General features: G+C 40.5%; 2 protein-coding genes across 2 annotated transcripts; one reads left to right on the top strand and one right to left on the bottom strand.

Moving 5' to 3' along the window:
• Positions 1 to 149: 149 nt before the first annotated feature.
• Positions 150 to 17,572, top strand: med24 (mediator complex subunit 24; the record flags this gene model as incomplete). The annotated part of the gene is given in 21 exon segments (XM_037690792.1): positions 150 to 373; positions 466 to 577; positions 678 to 828; positions 2,944 to 3,057; positions 5,104 to 5,157; positions 5,276 to 5,358; positions 5,473 to 5,559; positions 5,750 to 5,861; positions 6,066 to 6,208; positions 6,325 to 6,362; positions 6,463 to 6,545; positions 6,683 to 6,861; positions 8,911 to 9,010; positions 9,333 to 9,508; positions 9,607 to 9,871; positions 9,949 to 10,130; positions 10,216 to 10,309; positions 11,921 to 12,020; positions 16,390 to 16,470; positions 16,748 to 16,896; positions 17,287 to 17,572. Coding segments are annotated over 21 exon segments (2,644 nt in total), but the record flags the coding sequence as incomplete, so codon positions are not given.
• A 667-nt stretch (positions 17,573 to 18,239) lies between these two features.
• LOC119423668 (granulocyte colony-stimulating factor-like) lies at positions 18,240 to 20,910 on the bottom strand. The gene is made up of 4 exons (XM_037691072.1): positions 20,692 to 20,910; positions 18,927 to 19,034; positions 18,709 to 18,849; positions 18,240 to 18,431 (listed from the first exon to the last, which is right to left on the bottom strand). The coding sequence occupies exons 1-4, from the start codon at positions 20,842 to 20,844 to the stop codon at positions 18,240 to 18,242; spliced, it is 594 nt and encodes a 197-aa protein (XP_037547000.1). The 5' UTR covers positions 20,845 to 20,910.

The following is a 20,910-nucleotide window of genomic DNA, read 5'->3' as shown; positions in this document are numbered from 1 at the left end:
TATATATATATATATATATATATATATATATGTATATATATATATATATATATATATATAAAATTATTATTATTTTTAGATAATGTGCTTCTTCTTTGCTTTAAACCTGATGTCTGACGTTTCTGCTTTTTGCCTGTGTACTCCCTCAGCTGTCATGGAAAAGCAGAGGAATGTATCGGGCTGTGTCGGGCCCTGCTGGGAGTGGTTGTGTGGCTGCTGCAGGGCTGTGCATTTTACTGCGAGAAGCTGAGAGAACTGGGTCCATCTGCCAGCACAGAGACCTGCCTCAACGCATGCCAAGAAAGACTTCACAGCCTGATGAGCAGCACCAAGAACAGAGCTCTGGTCCACATTGCCCGGCTCGAAGACCAAGGTGTTTGACTGAATAAAGACTGCATGTGATGATGTAGTTGTATAAGACTATCTGCACTTACTGTCTTTCTTTCTGCTGCTCTTTGGTCACAGGTTCCTGGAGCAATGTTGAACAAGCAGTGTTTAACTTGACAGAAGGCCTCGACAACATCCCCAACCAAACGCTGAGGACCAAATTAGAGGAAAGTTTGTCTCTAGTGAAAAGGTGAAGGTTCCTCGGTGACACTGATTTACTTGACTTTGGTTCAACTCAAATACAATCACAGACCAGCTTGATAGAGTTAATTCTCTGTTCTTTCCCTCAGTATTGCCCTGATGCTTTCTGTACAATGTGACCTGCCAGTCCGTGCCTCCTTCCCTTCAGTTCATGCCTTCGTCATGCTGGAGGGGACCATGAATTTGACTGGGGAGATACAGCCAATGGTCGAGCAGCTAATGATGATTAAAAGAATGCAGGTAATTGTTAAACTGTAGAAAACTGCATTATTGTGTGTTTCAGACAACTTTTTGAACAGAAAGATGAACATTGTAGGGCTTTCGGTGAGAAAAATATGCCCCAGTGTTGATCAGATTAAAAAAATCATATCTTTCATAAAGTTCTGAGGCCAAATGTTTATATTCATACAGCTGAGTTGTAACATCTTTGTTACTGTAGTTGTAGGCTCTTTTTAGTTTGCTGTTTGAACAGTGAATTATGGGCTGTGTTACTCACTTTAAGAGCTATTAAAGCTTTCGTTTTTGAAAGAAAAAAGTCAATGCAGAATATTGTGAAGAACTAAGTAAATTGTTAAAAAAATAGTTGAGACTAGAGGTTCATAAGTTTTATTGGTACCACTTTACAATAAAGCTCCCCTTATAGATGGCTAATAAATAGTTTATAGTTATATTGCCTCTATAAACACTTTATAAATCATTAATAGCTGCTTATTATGCATTAATTAAGGGTGACAGAGAAACAAAACTGACCAGTTTCTTGTCAAATAGTGATCCAAATCTGTTCACCTATATATTTCATCGAGAGTTGTTATATTAAACATTTCAGACTAAGCTGCTACCTTGTAAGCACAATAAGCATTTGTAAACTTGTTTTTTTAGGATATAATATTAGTTGTAGATACTTATAATGCAGTGATAAAGTACAATATTATATGCTAAAGAAATAAGTTTACAAATGCTTATTCATCATCATCATCATCATTTACTTTCTTTCAGACACTGTATATGAGCCATATAAAAAACAGAAAAACAACAAGAACACAGAGTTCAAAAGCTTTTCTACAGAGGCTCATACGCCATTGAGTCCATAAAGTAGAAAAGTATCACACAGAGCTTAGTCCAGGGTTGGTCAGTGTAGCGATAATATGGTTTTCAGATCCAGACAACCTACACATGCATCTGTACATGAGGTCACGCAGCACCGCAGGGCAGGTAGGCACATCTACATCTACAAACATTTTGCTTGCACTGCTCCATCCAGGTACCCTCAGCAGCATCCGCATGCCATCATTATATGCCACATTTAGTCTATGCATACTGCTCCTTTTATAACGTCTCCACGGGTGAGCGGTATACGTAGGAGTGCAGTAGGCCTTAAAGAGTTGGATCTTAACTGATGTTGAGCACATTCCAAACCTACAGATCAGCGTGTTGGCTTGTCTGTAATTATTGGGCTTACAAGGTAGTAACTTAGTCTGAAATGTTTAATATAACAACTCTAGATGAAATATATAGGTGAACAGATCTGGTTCACTATTTGGCAAGAAACTGGTCAGTTTTGTCTCTCTGTCACCCTTAAATAATGCATAATAAGCTGTTATTAATGATTTATTAAGTGTTTATAGTGGAATTAATAATTTATCTATAAACTATTTATTAGCCATCTATAAGGGGAGCTTTATTGTAAAGTGGTTTTGTTTTATTTTTAAATGCATTTCAGATTTTAGCTAAATATATGTAAAAAAAAAAAAAAACGCTCAGTTTTTATTTTTTTTTATTTTTTTTACTTTTATTAAAACCTGTAAGTTAACTTTTTGTGCATGTAATATTGTAAACTACTGTACAGCAGTTGCGATGAATGCTTTGATGTCTTATTACTGTTCATGTGATGCCATTAAAGTGCTGGAAGCATATTCACAGGTCGATATAAAATAGATATATTCAAAAGGAGTGTATGAGATGCTGGATTTGATTTTCTGAAAATTTTTTTTTTTTACTTCAACTCCAACAAAAAAACATCCTCTAAGTTTATTTGTGCTCCTTGTTTTGCTGCTGAAAACCAAAGTTTTTCCACGGTTGTGGTGGTGTGTTTAATTTTTAAATTCAGCCAATAAAGTCTGTAGATGGTCGTTGCGTTGTTGCCTTTTTAAACACAGGAAGTGAGGTACGGTCACTTAAATAGTGGTTTATGTTGATTCCTGTCTCAGGTCCCATTAAACTGGGATGATGGTGATGAACATGTGGCATTTCTGTGCATTGCTCATATAAAAGTTAGTGGACATTCCTACAGTCAAGACGATTGTTTAATAAATATGATGCACCTCAACCTGCTGTCATTTCTTTTTTCCTCTGTAGCATATTCCTGGTCCTCTTTTTGTTCTGGAGATTTGGAAGGCCTGTTTCACTGGGCTCATTGAGTCACCAGAGGGCACAGAGGAGCTGAAATGGACCGCCTTCACCTTCCTCAAAGTAAGATTAGTTTCTTGGAGAAGCTGTGCTTCTATTTTCTCTTTGTATGTGTTTCCTTCTCTAGTGTTTAATGTGTTTTTGACTCTAAATTACTCATGAAAGCTTGGACTAAACAGTTTGTAGATTTTATTTTTGTTATTCAACTTTATTGTCATTGTGCAGAGTACAGGTACAGAACCAATTAAATGCAGTTGGCATCTAACCAGAAGTGCAAATACAGTATCACTACCAGTTATTTACAGATGTAGTGCAGGGAATGAGTATGGAGAATAATGCTTACAAATGTGAACATTATATACAACAGAGGCCAGTAGAGTTGTTATTTACAGTATAAATGTTGAATGAGAAAATGCATACCGTATATATGTATGTATATGCCCAGTGTATACAGAGTGAATAAAGAGAAATACAGATAGTATATGGCTATATGCATGTACATATTGCAAGTATGAATAGTGCAGTATTAGACTGTGCAAATATACAGATATGATGAGTATTGCAACATTAAGAACAAAGTACCATGTGTATTTAAAGAGACTGTGTGGTTCTAGAATTGCGCCGCTCGGGGTGGCTGCATGTTTGAGCAGCTCTGTTACTTTCATTCTGAGTTATTGCTTTTGCAAACTTTAATTACTCTTTTTTTTTTTTTTCTGGATGTAAATCTCATTTTTCGAATGATTATTTACTCTGGTGTCTGATGCTGTGCAGCTGGAAGGATTTTTACTGAAACCTTTTTACTTTTGGGCATTTGTTATGAAACGTAACCATGGCAACAAGGTGGTTTTTTTTTTTAACAACCAGGAGCAGCTGATTAACATCTCAAAAGCTCAAATGCCTCAACTACATCCCCAAATCCCAAACGAGTTGAAAAGGAAGCGCAGTGGGCGAATTTCTGTCAATCTGGTGGCGGTGCTCGAGTATCTGACCGCCGAGATCCTGGAGCTGGTGGGAAACTCGGCTTGTGACAACGGGAGGGCTGGGATCATCCCCCGAAACCTACAACTGTCTGTCCACGGCGACGAGGAGCTCAGCAGACTGCTGGGAGGAGCGACCATCGCTCAGGACCAAGAGGCCCACCAGATCTGACGGCAAACTGGATCCAGTTGGTCGGATCTGTATCTGTGACCAGCTTCTTCGGATTTGTCGCAGGAGATCCTTCCTGCCCACGGCTATCGGCATCTATAACAACTCTTGAATGAAACCAGGATGATGAGCTACGACAACACTTAATTACCCTTTGGGATTAATAAAGTATTTTTGAATTGAATTGAACGAGTTCAGTAATGTTCCAGCCTCGGGAAAGAAGCTCTTTCTGAGTGTGTTGGTGCGGTAGAGGAGGCCCCTGTAACGCCTACCATCTGGTAGACGTTGCATAGATTGAAAAGTCATAGATTACTTGAGGCTGAAAATTCCTTAGTTAGGATGAAAAACGTCCTTGATGATGTTGCTCGCCCTACCCAGGTGACGCTTGATGCACTCAGTTGTTTGTAACCGAGCGCCAGTGATGCGTCAGACATTTTTCACCACCTGCTGGAGCGCCTTACGGTCAGATGCTGAGCAGTTGCTGTACCATACTGAGATGTTGTACAGTGATAGAGGTCCAGCAATATCCTTGAGCACAGATGAGCTTTTTTAAGGCTCCGTAGGAAATAAAGACACTGTTGCACCTTTTTAACCTGAACTGAGGTGTTCTGTGACCAAGAGAGATCCTCAGAGATGTGAGTACACAGGAAGTCGAAGCCGGACACTTGTTCCACCATAGCTCCGTTCACAAAGATGGGGGCGTGGGCCTGACCCCTTGTCCTCCTAAAGTCCACAATGATCTCCTTTGTTTTATTAGTATTAAGCACCAGATTGTTGTCCTCACACTCAGGAAGTTTAACCCACACTTAGCCTCTTTTAGTACTTGGTACTTTCTTTATTTTTAGTTCAGTTGTTGTGTTTAGAGCAGTTATGAATTTAGTGTGTAAACCACTATAAAATATTGTGTGTTTAAACTGTAGCCATCACCTTTTTACAACTGTTTTATTACGTTCTTTGTTTTAGATCCCACAAGTTCTGCTCAGATTAAAGAAATATCCCCAGGGTGACAAAGGGCAGGTAAACATTTGAATCAATGCTTCTTTTTATCAAAAGATAATACACGAAGAATCATTATGTAGTGTTTTTGTGTTGTGATTCACCGCTGCTTCTAAATGTCGGTAACATATTTTTTCAGGATTTCATGGAAGATGTAAATATTGCCTTTCAATACTTGCTTAAACTCACACCACTGTTGGACAAAGCAGATCAGAGATGCAAGTAAGTTGGAAACGTGTTCTCCGAGCATCTTTTTTTGTGCTGAATCTCTTACAAAACTGTAGAGAGAACAACAAATGCTTCATATGTCATTTTATCTTTTCATTCTTCACATAGCTGCGACTGCCTCGGCATGCTTTTACAAGAGTGTAACAAGCTTGGACTGCTGTCGGATTCAAATACACAGAGCCTCACGTCAGAGCGGTACACATTTCTGTGAAATCACTGAACATGCATGATGCTGCAACAGAGCCTACGTTTTTTGTTTTGTAATGTTTTATGTAAAAATAAGACTAGAATTGATCACGTTTCATCTCCACCCAACCCCAACACCTGTCTCTCCTCCTACACCCCCAATCCCCCATCCCCCACCCCCCCTGCACATATGATTTAGGACTATGGACAGGGAGTTTGTCCCAAGGATAAAGACTGCAGAAAATGCAAACATCCAGCCTAACCCAGGCCTCATCCTGAGAGCTGAGCCCACAGTCACCAATATTCTCAAGGTAGAATGTCAGGATGGACATTTGATGTGTGGGAATGACAGCTCTGACGCTTTAATGGAGATTAATGTCATTACTAAGGAGGGTCGAAATTCAGAGCACAAGCCGTTCAAAGAGTTGAACCCAATGAAATTCTTTGTCGCCACCTAAAATGGCTTGGAAACAGCAGATTCCTTTAATCAGTGCCCCCTTTTTTATGTTCACCAGACCGTAGATGCTGACCATTCAAAGTCCCCTGAGGGCCTTCTTGGCGTTCTTGGACACATGCTGTCGGGAAAGAGCCTAGATCTGCTCCTGGCAGCAGCAGCAGCAACTGGGAAACTCAAATCCTTTGCCAGAAAATTTATTAAGTGAGTTCATCCGAACTGCTTTTACAAGTGAGAACAAGCAGTGTCCTCAGATAATCCCGTTTTTGTGTAACATCGGGGGGATTTGCACAGTTGTTCATTGTTGGTGTCTCTCCTAGGCTTAATGAGTTTCCCAAGCACATCACTGGCGAAGGATGTGAGTTGAGTCTGATGAGTTCTAATGTGGAAAATTTCTCAACATGCTTCTGTTTCGTTTGAAGTGAAACACTGAGGATGTTTTTTTCCTTTCCCCTTAGCCAAGTCTGCATCTGTACGAGCTCTGCTCTTTGACATTTCCTTCCTCATGCTCTGCCATGTTGTGCAAACTTACGGTTCTGAGGTAAGTCCATGGCACTTTAATATTTACGATCACTGATTTTTTTTAGTATAGCTCCACACGGTGTCCAGACAGAACTAAATAAACGACCCAACATTTTCTTCAGAGGTCATTTGTCCATTTTTCATTTCCCACTGCAGGTGATCTTATCAGATCCCAGTCCCTCAGGAGAGACGCCTTTTTTTGAAACATGGCTCCAGACGTGTATGCCTGAAGAGGGCAAGACTCTGAACCCAGACCACCCCTGCTTCAGACCTGAGCCGGGAAAGGTGGAGAGCCTGGTGACCCTGCTGAACAACTCCTCAGAGATGAAACTAGTGTAAGTCGCAGCTTTCTGCACACTTCATCAGATTATCGCACGCCCGCCGCCAGAAAGATGCAAATACATCTACAGCTGGTTACTGTGTGAAGTCACCCCCATTCAAGATGGCTGCCACATCTAACCTTATTAAACCTAAAAATGGTTAAGTCAATCAGTTTTACAAATATTGATCTAGAACTAAGACGCATACACATCTTATACTCTGAGAGTGAACTGATGGTTCAAGTTCTGTTTTTTAAAACTTTGCCGTTACCTTTTATAGTAATCTCAGCCTGTCTATTAGCAAAATATCTTGAATAGGTTTTAGTGAAACTCGGAAAGTAATTATTGGCGGGGCATCTACAACTCATTAATGTATGTAGTCAAACCTTTTCAAGATGGCCACCATAGCTAATCAAAATTTGCCAACACAACAGTGGCTTTAATTTCAATTTGCTTTCTGTCTGCTCTACAGTACCAAACAGCACTTTTTAAACTCACCAATTACCTTCTCCTTGCTGCTGATTCTGGTTTATTATCCATACTCCTCCTGCTTGATCTGACTGCGGCCTTTGATACAATTTCACACAACATTCTTCTGGACAGACTTTCCTCTCTTGGCATTGTAAATACACCTCAGCTGGTTCCATTCATGCCTTTCAGGCCGCACTCATTTTGTTCAGTTAAAATCATCCACGTCTCATCCTGTTCTCGTTACCTTAGGTGTTCCCCATGGCTCTGTCCTGGGACCCTTGTTGTTTATCATTTACCTTCTCCCCCTTGGTTACATTTTTCGCAAACATCACATTCAGTTTCACTGCCATGCGGATGGCATCCAGCTCTATCTCTCAACCAAACCTAACTCTACACTTCCACCCTTGTCTCTCACTGATTGTCTCCTTGAAATAAAACACTGGTTCACTTTGAACTTTTTAAAATTAAATTGCAATAAAACAGAACTTACTTTAATTGTCACTAAATCAATACTAAATAAACTTCATAGCTTTTCCATTCCAGTTGATAACTCCTCCATTTTTTCCTTCCCATCAGGCTAAGAGTCTAGGTGTCATCCTTGATAGCACCCTCTCCTTCTCCTCCCATGTCAATAATATCACACCTACTTCCATCTACGAAATATTCAGCATCTCCATCTTTCCCTCACTCCTCACTCCACTGCTGTTCTGGTCCACAGTCTGGTCACCTCTCATTTATTGTAATTCTCTTCTTTTTGGCCTTCCACAGAAAACCCTTCATAAATTACAACTGGTCCAAAATCTTCATTGGCTTCCCATCTCATATCGCATCTTCAAAATACTCCTCCTTACCTTCAAAGCTGTCCACAACCTGCCCCTCCTTACCTTTCGGACCTTCTTCACATTGCTACACCCGCCTGTACCCTCAGATCCTCTTCTTCTATTCAGCTCATTGTGCCCCTTGCCCGTCTTGCTACTTTGGGGAACTCACTCCCACCTGATATTCGCAACACAGACTCACTGCTACATTTCAAATCCAAACTCAGAACTCATCTGTTTAAAGTAGTCTCCACACTGTGATTACAGCTGCACTGTCTTATTTAAATTCTATTTTGTACATATTTTTACTGTGTATATAATATTGTCTGTGTTTATGCTAGACTATGTAAGGTGACCTTGAGTGCCAAGAAAGGTGCCTACAAATAAAATGTATTATTATTATTATTATTAATAACTCAGTATTACAGATATTGAGCTAAAGTTTGGAGTGATAGTAGCTGAGAGTCATCTTCAACACATACTCTTGAGTGCTAACACATCTCACAGTATCTCATGAGATCATTTACAAAGTTTGACCGAAGCAGTTGTAACTCAAACTTTATTACAAGATGCTTTTATTTTTTCTCTGACATGAAATGTGACGAGTGATATTCAGTCTTTTGAAGTATGCTAGGTGTTTTAATTTTGAAGTTTCTAAAATATAGTGTTGATTTCTAAGTACAAACATTGTTAATGAAAGGGGAAAATCTTTAATATGTTCTGCAATACTCTAAATATGTATATGTTTTTCTCTGGCTTTTATTTGTTGCAACAGTCAGGTGAAATGGCATGAAATCTGCCTCAGCACTCCAGCAGCCATATTGGAGGTCCTCAATGCATGGGAGAACGGTGTGCTTTCTGTGGAGGCGGTCCAGGTCTGTCCCCGCCTCGCACTATTATTTCTGTCTCTGGAATGTGTTTTCTCAAGTCACGGTGGCTCATCCAGCATGATGCTTAGTCATCACAGACGTCCTGAACTGTAGCTTGACTCATTACTTAACAGAGAAAAGGATAAAAAAAAAAATATTGCATCAAAATGATGTGCAATCAACTTCTCTATTCTGCTTCTTTGAAGTTTTTTTAATCACTAGAATGTGGAAGGATGCCATTTCAGTCAAATCCTCTCATTGCTTTTTCCATTCTCTTCATCTTTTTCTTCCTCTTTTATAAATGTGGTGACGTCTGTGTTGGGAGTAGAAGATCACTGACAACATCAAGGGGAAAGTATGCAGCATGGCTATCAGTGCGGTGGCGTGGCTCGTGGCTCACGTCAGGATGTTGGGAAGGGATGAGAGGGAGAAGCCTCAGACGATGATCCGACAACTCGTGACTCCACACTATGCAGAGAACACCCTACAGTTTTATAACGAGCGGTACTCATATTAATACATTTATTCCTCTGATCAAATAGTGATGAATTACTTACTTACCTGCACTAACAACTGTATTATTTTCCTTCTGACCTCATCAGCGTGGTCATTATGAGTTCCATCATGGAGCACATGTGTGCAGATGTTTTCCAACAAACGGGCGCCGTGCTGCGAGCCCCATTGGAGGGCCAGGAGCCAATCCCGTACCGCAACCTGCTGCCTACTAAAGAGCCCATCCACAAGGCCCTCAGCCAGCAGTTTCAGGTGGTGCTGCGGAAAGGCTGGGTGGACAGTCAAGCTTTTCATCTGTTCGAGAGCCTCCTCAACATGGGAGGGGTCTTCTGGTTCACCAACAACCTGATCAGAGTAATGGACTAAAGACAAACGCTGGTGGCCAAGATCTGATTATGAGCCCAAACTTATGGCTTTTTAATTCTTTTCAGGAACTGTTGAAGGAAACACGACAGGAGTGGGCTAGTCGGGTCGTGGAGTTACTCTACAGCATCTTCTGCTTGGACACTCAGCAGATCACCCTGACGCTGCTGGGTACCATCCTGCCCAACCTGCTCACTGACTCGGCCCACTGGCACAGCCTTTCTGACCCCCCTGGAAAGGCTTTGGCCAAGTAAGAGCAGCTAAGTGCCTTTATGCTGATTGCAGCAGCACTTAAAGTATTTCAGTATTAACTTTTCCTTCCCGGGGTGCCTCAGGTTGTCTGTGTGGTGTGCGCTCAGCTCTTACTCCTCTCACCACAAAGGCCCCTTCTCAGCTCGTCAGCGAAAACGGCAGAGAGAAGACATCGAGGTAAAACTGTCAGTAAAGACCACATCATGAGCACTGTATAGATCAGGGGTATTCAATTAATAATTGCTGAGGTCCAGTTACTAAAATTTCTCCTGGTAAAAGGTCTGAACAAAAGTCCAACTTTTGTCTTATGTTCTTCTGCCCATATTCACATTTTCAATGTTAACAAACTGCACTTTATAATAAACAACTAGCTCTTTCAACACAATTAAAAGTAGTCCCAGACAAATAAATGTATGGCCTTTATTTCAGATTAAAACAGAACGCTCAGAATAAAATACATCTTAAATGTGCAAACGGAGCCCAATAAGCCTCTTAAACTGAAGAGGTCCAAGCCTAAAGAATTGAAGGCTTACAATGAACGTATAAAAGTTAACATCTTTAGAAAATAGAAAACAATTAAAAAGTGGCTCTTTAATTATAACAAATTATAACTAGAGCAAGTAAAGATTTTTTTTGTGCTTAAAGAGGCACCAACCTATAAAATTTTAAGTTTTCAAGTAAAACATGTCAGCATCTTCAGAAAACGATAAATAAAAATGTCTCTCTTCATAAAAAAAACCTGAAAACAGAGCATTTAACAACTTTCTCTGTTGATTATTCTTTATTTTACTTTTCTTAATGAGAGAAACAGTCATGGGATTGTCCTGCCAGTTAGAATGGAATCAGAGCCGTTCTCATGTAGCTGAGCATTATCAGTAACATCTGTAGTCATCGATGACTGAACAGCTGCAGCTGTGCCAGAACATCATCTGCTAATATTTCAGATTTTCTGCTTGCTGTTGAAGCTGACGTCGGGATTTGTTAGATTTTTTTTTTTCACACATCTTGCCTTTTTGTTTTCCATCAAAAGTCTCAGCAACAACATTTAAGCACTTCCTTCAGGACCGTCCCGTCACTAAATGTTTTTTTATGTTGCTCCAAAATCCACGATACCTTGAGTGAACATTTGTTTGCACGTTGCTTAAAAGTATTTGCGATGAGTATAGGGTCTGTCATACTGAGCTTTCAGTTCGGTTAATTTACTGCTCTCTGCTCGGACTTCAGCAGATAACGTTGCTCAAAAGAGATGAAGAGCGCTTCACGTCGCCACTTTTAATTTATGCGACCATTTCAGAGCATTTGAGGCAAACGGGTTTTGAACTACTTGCTGGAAGAATGAGCATAAATTTCTCTGTCCGTTCATCTTTAAAACGTTTTCAGCATCAACTTTTCTTATTTTGGAGCACGACATGGTGTCTCTTCCTCTCTGCTCCTTCTCAACTCTTCTCCGGTGAGAGCTCACTGCACCGGTAGTGCAGGGAAAACAAAAGATATGATTGGCTCATTAACTGAGTGACACTATTACCATAACACCTGAAGTAGAGTGAACCTCCAGAACACACCTCCCGTGTCTCTGCTTGGCTCTGCACCTTAGTTTTCTATTGCTGGAAAAATGATCCAAGAAAATGATCTATTTTCATGAATTTATCAGATTGGGCACAGGTCCAGACAGAACCATCTCTGGGTCCGCATCCGGACCCAGGTCCACCCAATGATGACCTAGGGTATAGATAGAATATGGTTTTAACACAACTGTGTTTTGTTTTTTATGTGTACTTTTGGCTGCAGGACTACAACAGCCTCTTTCCTTTGGACGACACTCAGCCGTCTAAACTCATGCGGCTGCTGAGTTCCAACGAAGACGAGCCTGCAGCTCTTTCCAGTCCAGGTCAGTCTCGTTTTATCGCACCACTGAATTATGAAGCTTGCTCAGACATTTGTCTCTCAGTCTGAGCTGGGGATTAAACGGGTAACAAGGTTGAATACAAGACTTCTTCTTGTATGTGTTTTGTGTAAATCGAAGAGATCAACTCGGCCTCATCAACAGGTCTCTTTTATAATGTTCTGCTTCTTGCCTGTCTGCAGGTTCTAACATGAGCTCTGCTCTCTCATGGGAAAGTTCTGCTTAAAGTAATGCAGCACTAAGCAGCAGGGCTGGGATTAATACTGAGCAGAATCTGTTTTGTTGTGTTCATCCGTTCATTCATCTTGTTGTACTCCATCCTCATGACTGATAATGAGCTTTCAGCCTACCGGCTTTGGGAATTTTAGATTTCACTTTTGGCTGCAGCTGTAGAGAGGAATCCCCAGACAGAACGTTGCATGACTTAGGAAAAAAATGCATGCGTTACTTTGCATGATCTTGTCAAGACTGAAACAAAAAGTCCCCCCCCCCCCCACCCTCACAAGTCAAACTAGAATTCATTTAGAAACCTTGTCACTGACCCATCTGCCACAAGAACAAATGCACAGATGACTGAAGTGATTTATTAGAATATACATGTCTTCCATTAACACATTTACCAAACGTGTTGAAAAAAGGACATTACAGTAGTCCCTTGTTTACTGCGGGGGCTAGGTTCCAGAGACCCCGCCACCCATGCAATACGTAAAAATGCACCAAGTAGCGACGTTATATTTATTTTAGTATTTATATATTTTAAGGCTTTAGAAACCCTTCCCACACTCTTACAATGTTCTACACTCTTAAACCTACATAATTTTAATATCATACACTGTCTGGCAAAAAAAAAATTGCCACCTGGATTTAACTAAGCAAATAGGTACAAACCTCCTATTGGATAATTACTGCGTGGGTGATTATCTTTCAGCTGGCAACAAGTTATTTAACCCCAACTGGTGCAATGAGTTGCTTCTCATTTCTTAAACAATCATGCTGAAAGACACATCACGTGGTCGTGGAAAAGATGTCAGTCTGTTTGAGAAGGGTCAAATCATTGGCATCAAGCAGAGAAAACATCTAAGGAGATTGTAGAAACTATTAAAATTGGGTTAAGAACTGTCCAACACATTATTAAAAACTGGAAGGATAGTGGGGACCCATCGTCTTCGAAGAAGAAATGTGGCTGGAAAAAAATCCTGAATGATCGTGATCGGCGATCACTTAAACGTTTGGTGAAATCACATCGAAGAAAAACAACAGTAGCACTCAGGGCTGTGTTTAATAGTGAAAGTAAGAGCATTTCCACAAACACAATGTGAAGGGAACTCAAGGGATTGCGCCTGAACAGCTGTGTAGCCTTAAGAAAACCACTAATCAGAGAGGCTAACTGGAAAAAAAAGGGTTCACTTTGCTAGGGAGCATAAAGATTGGACTCTGGAGCAATGGAAGGTCATGTGGTCTGATGAGTCCAGATTTACTCTGTTCCAGAGTGATGGGTGCATCAGGGTAAGAAAAGAGGAAGGTGATCATGTCTAGTGCCTACTGTACAAGCCTGTGGGGGCAGTGCAATGATGTGGGGTTGCTGCAGTTGGTCAGGTCTAGGTTCAGCTCAAAGAATGAGGTCAGCTGACTACCTGAATATACTGAATGACCAGGTTATTCCATCAATAGATTTTTTTCTTCCCTGATGGCACAGACATATTCCAAGATGACAATGTCAGGATTCATTGGGCTCGAATCGTGAAAGAGTGGTTCTGGGAGCATGAGACATCATTTTCACACATGGATTGGCCACCGCAGAGTCCAGACCTTAACCCCACTGAGAATGTTTGGGATGTGTTGGAGAAGGCTTTGCGCAGTGGTCAGAATCTGCCATCATCAATGCAAGAGCTTGGTGAAAAATTAATGCAACACTGGATGGAAGTAAATCTTGCAGAAGCTCATTGAAACAATGCCACAGTGAATGCTGCTGTAATCAAAGCTGAAGGCGGTCCAACGAAATATTAGTGTGTGACCTGGTTTTGGTGATGACTTTTTTTTTTTTTTGGCCAGGCAGTGTACGTACAGTACTGTTTATGTAGCTACTAAATTTTACTGACCAGGCTCTGCAGAACAGCAACAACTCTCGGTTCCAGTCCAACTCAGTTCGTTTCTGCAGACGTACCCTGCAGCGACAAAAGCCCACAATCAATGGTCTAAACTCTTAAACCTACTAATTTTAACAACGTACTTATATGTAGCTACTAAATTTTACTTATCAGCACGTCCCCACTCGGAGGTCCGCTTGTGCCGATTGAAAGAAATGAAAAAGTTCCGGTGGGTTCCGGTGGGCTCCGGATGGAGCGCCGGACCTTCAGCGGTGTGCGTCCTGCTCTCGAGTCACCGATGGGTCTGGAAGTTTGGTTCTGCTCTGGTTCTGGTCCAGCTCGGTGGGTTCCATGTGGCTCTCTGCAACCGGTGGGCGCCGAAGTCACTGTAATAAGCACCAAACTTTTTCTGATCAGATCCAAACTTTCTCTCTAGTATTCCAGCAGAAGGAAATGGGGCTTCTGGGCAGGGCCCTGTTGGCTTCTGGGAAATGTGGTCATTATGAGCGGGAATACAGTGTAGGCTTATTGAGCGAAAACTACAAAATGGCGTCGCCTGTCCTAAGTATTTTATTAGTTTAACTTTGTACTGTACAGTACAGTATCCAGTACTGTCCCAGTCATGTGAGTAATATTAAAGTTGACAATTGTGTGTCCAGTACTTTTTTCCTCTTCTTCAATCTTGCGTTGAAAAACTGTGATAGAGCGAGTCCGTGAAAGTCGAACTGCAAAGTAGCGAGGGACTACTGTAATGTTCTTGAATCATTTGTTTCTACAGTTTTTCACATGCTTACTCTCGTTGTGACACAAAATATTAAGCTTTTAATTAATTTTACTCTGAATTGTTCTTTTGTCGTAGACATATAGAGACATATGTAGCATGCAGAAGTTTTTATACGCCCGTCGAAGGTGGAGCGTATAATAATATAGTCTCCATCCGTCCATAAACTTTCTCTTGTCCCACCCGTAACTTCTGATCTTCTCAAGATAATTTGATAAACCGTCGTACACATGTGCATCATGACTAGACGGGAGTGTCGCGTGCACTATTCCTCACCCCAGCTTCAAGGTCACTAATCATTATCAAACTAATGCAAAGTCCTTGCTCGTCCACACCATTGCTAGATTGTTGTATAATAGTTTGTCGATGGGCGTATAATGTGTTGTACGCAGTACTCTCGCTGTTTTTATCAGTTTCATGAAAACACATGGCCACAATTACGAATGAACTCGAAACTAAAACAGCAGCACACACGAAGTTCCTTCAAGGTTCTGTATTTGCTCTTGTTGTCCGTGTCTGTAGCGACTGATCAAACGCAGCTTTAAAGCACATTCCACATATTTATATTGGGCTGATGTCATCACCTTCAAAATCTTTTCCAGATGCTTTTATCTTTTAGACAACCAGGAGTTTGGAGTCATGGCTCTGTTGTAAGTGCCTTCAAATCCAAGTTATAACTGAAGATGTAAATATTCAGCATTGGTTATCGGTTTGATTTTACAATCTGAACTGGAAGATAAATACATGATGCGATCATCACTGGTGCTTCTTTACCTTTCCTCACTTATATCAGGAGATTATTGCCACAAACCTTTGACTCCGTCAGTAACTTTAAAAATAGTCTTAACCACTGATTTTGGTTGTTCTCCTGAAATTGCTCTTGTGTAAATCTGCTGCTCTGAGTTTTTTGGACTCGTTCTGTGGATTGATCAGACCAGTGTACAATACTGAGTCTTATTAAACTTTTTCTTTGATGCCACTGAGAGTAAACGAGCTGCAGACGATTATAATCTCTTAAATAAAGCTCAAGACCAATTTAAAGAACATTTTGGAATTTTATGAACCACAGAAATAATGACGTAGGATGAATATGCTTCATTTTAATAAAAAAAAAACTAAAATAATTAATGAATCTTTGGTCTCAAATGCTTGTTTGTAGATGGGACATGCTATAATGTTGCAACAGAACATTTTAAAATAATTGTTTGAAGGCCCAGTATTGTCATGACGTTTATTGATTATTTGACTTGTGTAACCAGCTGTGAAACTGAAATATCTTCAGAGTGAGGTTTTAGGAACGAGACATTATGTAATAAAGTAGTGGAAGGAGCTTTACTTCTGCAACCTTCGTTTAAAACTGTACTTGTGTAAAACCAACACAGTTCTGGTAACCTTCAGCTTCCTTCTTTGTTTTGTATGTTTGTTTTTTTTCCCTTTCAGTAGCAAAGTTGTGATTTCATCAGCATTTTTCCTCGTTTCCCCGCAGGAGATCGATCCATGAGCAGCTCCCTGTCTGCCTCCCAGCTTCACACCGTCAACATGAGGGACCCGCTCAACCGAGTCCTGGGTGAGACTTAGACATGTCCAAGCAGAACAACATAGTTTTACTGGGGGGTTTATGTGCAATATTTCAGTAAGACTCTGAAAGATAAGCATCTAAAAATCATCTCATATCAGCTCGAAGTCAGTAATCGCAACCAGAATTAATACATAAGGCGCATAGACTCTGTTGATTTTGGAGGAAATTAAAGAATTTTAGGTGCGCCTTATAGTCTGAGAAATACAGTAAATGAACTCTGTTTCCTTCTAAAAAAAAACATATTTCGCTCTCTTCCCCCCCACAGCCAACCTTTTCCTCCTTTTTTCCTCCATCTTGGGCTCCAAGATGGCAGGGCCTCACACCCAGTTTGTGCAGAGTTTCGTGGAGGAATGTGTGGAGTGCCTGGAGCAGGGAAGCCGCGGGAGCATTCTGCAGTTCATGCCTTTTACAATGGTGAGCTACGAGCTGGGAGGAGAAGCCAGGAAGGGACAGCTAGATGAATGAAAAGGGAGAGGAGTGATCGATGCATCAGATTTTACTGCTCAAAACACATTCTCGTGTGGTTTAAAAATGAGAAACCTAAGATTAAGAAAGAGTCAAAAACCTGACTCATACATGTAACTTTAGATTTAAACGTAAGAGAGCACTATTTATCTTTAGCTCTGTTTTTTTCGTGTATTTATAGCTTATCGTTGTACTTCCAGGGCAGGAAACGTAAAGAAATGTGCAAACATCCCTCCCTTATTCCCCGCCAAGTTAAATACATTCCAGTACAAAGACCCAGCAGATTATCTCCAGACAGATTATGTCTGAAAAGAGTCATTTGTCCTGTTGTGCTTCCAGGTCTCTGAGCTGGTGAAGCTGCCTGCTTTGGCCAAACCTAAAGTTGTCCTGGCTATCGCCGACCTGACTCTGCCACTGGGGAGGAGAGTTGCTGCCAAAGCCATCGCTGCTCTGTGAGCTGTAACTTTCTGTCCCCTTCAGAGAGAAATGATCTCTGCTGAAACGGACGTGGGGTGAAAACTAAACCGATTATAAGGACTGCGTCGTCGTCATATCTCTTTTCTGGAACACTTTTTAAATGTTTTTTAACACTTATAGAGTTGTGTAAAAATATGTTTTTGAATAATAAAGAAGAAAAAAATGTCTATTTGGTGTTTTTTCCACCAGTTCACATGGTTTCTGTGCATTTTGTCACCATTGTCTCCGCCCCCTGAGGTCACATGGTCACACGGCTGTTCACATGACATGCGAGGGAATCATCCTCCGAGTGACACAGCAGGTCATCTGCCACTTGCAACACTCCGTGAAGGAAATGAGTGTGACAGAGGGGAACAGACTTTAACGCCAAAGCCTGAGTTTCACTTTTCGTTGCACTTTTTAGTTTTAGAGACAAATTCATTGATGAGGCAACAAACCTACACAGGAAAATGACTTTTGAAATGCTTTTTTTAATGTTCATCAAACCACAGAAAATACATATTGTTTTATGGATTTTAAACGGCGATACAAAAATATATTTCAGTTTCACCTATAATTAATTAGTCCATGTGTGTGTGTGTAGCAGTAAAACGAGTGGTGATGGCTGCTAACATTAATCCTAAATGTTTCTGCTGATTTCTGTTTACAGTGATGTGTTAGGTGCACAGCTTTAAAAAAAATAAATACCTCCTATTTATAGAAATAAATATATAAATATATTAAAAAATAAATCTTCAAAGAGATCAATAAATACCATAACGGACAAATGGTAACGCTAAATCTTTTGGCTTTTGCCAAAATGTGCCTTCCGTTGGTCAGCTGTCATTGTCGTCCTCGTTGCTTTGGTCCAGACTCCTGAAGACACGGACCATGTCCTGCCCGAATGACTGCAGCTGCAGCAGGGTCAGGTGTGTCGCCACCTGGACCTCGTAGTCCCCCGGCAGGCGTAACGACAAGGGGGCTGTGGTGGACTGCACTGCAGCTTCTGATTGGACCAGTATTAACATCTGAAATCACAACAGAAACGATGATTACCTCGTCTAATCAAAGGTTTTAGTGCCTGTTGCGAAAAACAAATCAATTAATCGCATGATAAATGAAAATTATAGCCCTCATTTTCATTTATTGGCTTTATTGTTTCTTAAATTTGACAATAATTACTAATTATTGTCAAATTTCAAACGATTTTATCGTTTATCGCAATAATTTCTGAGACAATTTATCGCCCAGCAAAATTTGTTATCGTGACAGGCCTAGGTGCAAACTGATTTTTATTTGTTTTACCTTCACGATCTGAACTGCCAAATCTCTGATGTCCGCCATCAGATCAGTCACTTTATTTCTCGCCTCCAGCCGAGGGGACACAAAGTTCAGTAAGCCTCGGTGCAGCAGCAGACCCTCGTGCATCCGTCTCAAGCTGCTCTCCTACCAAAGAAGGAGAAAACTGGGCATCTCTCTTCTTTTATAACGCTTTATAACATTGACTCGTCAAAGATGCTTACCAGAGTGAAGTTTTCTGAAATGGCTTTGAGTACAGGGGGATGGGGGATGCCGATGGTGGACGCCATTGTCACAAGCTTGACATTTTCAGAGGAATTGAGCTGCAGAGTCTGGTAAAAAAAGAGACGACAGGAGGGTCTGAGCTGATAGATTACAGCTTGGAGAGCAGAAGAAGGGCGAAAATTCTCCATGTGAACAAAATCCTAAAAGAAATTCTCTGAGCACTAATAAGTCATTCAAATGGAGACAGAACTGTAGGAGTATTTGTTATAATACTGTAATACAGTATGGCTTATGTATTGTTCTGTAGTGGCACATTTTTGCAGAGTCATCTGAAATTTCACTTCCTAAAAGGCCCTTTTGCGTTGCATAATACAAAAAAAATAAAATTTCACACATCATTAAAGCATTTAAATGATTTAAATATTTGAAAATAATTCATATAGCAGGAGATACTATAGTGAAATATATATTCAGTAATTGTGATTTGATCCATTTGATATATATATATATTTATACATTTTTTTCTTTCCAAGAATCAAGGTTCTTTATTGTCATTCGCATCAGACGTGGTGCATGAGATGGAATGAAATTGTGTACTCAAGGTCCCAGTTATACATAAAAATAGCAATTTGATGCTGTTTCTATAAAGAAAGCTTCACAACTAGTTAAGAAAGTCAACTTGAACATTATGGAAACTCATTTCTGCTATCTGAACAACACATAAAACATCTCCGTGGGACATGAGTTTCTAAGTCAAAATTATTACTTTACAGTGGGTGCACCGACTGCGGTTTTCTGGTCCATCACCGATCTCTAAAAAAGTCTGACCTGCCGATACCGATTTTGTTTTATAAGCAACACCGTCAGGTGTTATAAGGTCACAATGCAGTTCAGGTCTCTCTTGTAAATGAGTCCTCGAGGCTCAATGGGATTAACCTGTCTAAATAAAGGTTGAATGAATGCACCTTCAATATTCCAATCCTATTTTAATGAAAAACATACCCTTGAACAATATCCTAGAAACAATACAAACTTGTTTTAACTGGCCATGAGGCAGTGCTCGGAAATAAAAATGAAGTTTAGACAATTGTTGGTAAAGCTACAAAAAAAAATCGGTCAAATCAATTTCTTGTGTTACGTTTTGGCCGAGCTCCCGAAATTAAGGAACTCGTGGTGGTGCACTCTTACTTTACAGGTCAAAACCACAAATGTCCAATCATGGTTATGAGCTTAACGCTCATAAATATGACTTTGAAATTCATGATTTTAAAGAATGATGAGATACAAATGTATAAATATAACTATTTTTAACAATTAGGATCTAAATATTTATGATAATGACTTTTTTCCCCTCACAATTATGACTTTACATCTCATTATTACAATTTTAAAACTTATAAACCTCATTATTCTATTCATAAAGTGAATGCTTTAAAACTCTTAATTACGACAAGTGACTTTGTTCCTTATAGAAACAGGCTGCCACAGGAAATGAAGCCATAAAACTTGTGTTCTGGCAGATTCTGGAAGAAGCAGCAAGCAGAGCTATAATTAGCACTGTTTGCTTTAACTGGGTATAAACCCTGAGATCTAGACTGTATAGGGACATTTCAAACAGATTTATTTACGAGTCTCAGAGCTGCTGTCTCCACACTGAGCTCATTGGCTGAGAGCCTTTAAAATCTGTATTCTGACGCAGCAACATTAAGAATCAAAAGCCTGCCTGTGCACTGGCTGCAGCTGTTTGTGCAGTCTGTCTCTTACCTGTGTGTGAATGCAGGACTTGTGCGTGTCGGGAATCGAGAGCAGGACCTTTTGTGTCAAGCTGCGGCTCCTGTGCAGAATCTCCTGGAAGTGCAGATCCTCAACAAGTGGTCCGAGCTGAGGCAGAGGAGCGCTGAGGGCGGTGGAGGCCATGTAGCAGGCAAGAACTGTGGGACACACAAGTCAAAAAAAAAGGAAGAAACTTTTAAACGTCAGCTG

The sequence above is a fragment of the Nematolebias whitei genome, chromosome 17 (genome assembly GCF_014905685.2).
Source record: "Nematolebias whitei isolate Nwh7 chromosome 17, NemWhi1, whole genome shotgun sequence".
Lineage (NCBI taxonomy): Eukaryota > Metazoa > Chordata > Actinopteri > Cyprinodontiformes > Rivulidae > Nematolebias > Nematolebias whitei.
This window is presented reverse-complemented; position numbering and strand designations above follow the sequence as displayed.

Bases quoted from the DNA above. Each gene is read 5' to 3' on its own strand.
- LOC119423668 (XM_037691072.1), bottom strand. From the start codon at position 20,844: ATGGCCTCCACCGCCCTCAGCGCTCCTCTGCCTCAGCTCGGACCACTT. The intron at 19,035-20,691 runs GTAAGAGACAGA...TTTTTTTACCAG, and splicing joins AGTCCTGCATTCACACACAG to ACTCTGCAGCTCAATTCCTC. The intron at 18,850-18,926 runs GTAAGCATCTTT...CTTCTTTGGTAG, and splicing joins TTTCAGAAAACTTCACTCTG to GAGAGCAGCTTGAGACGGAT.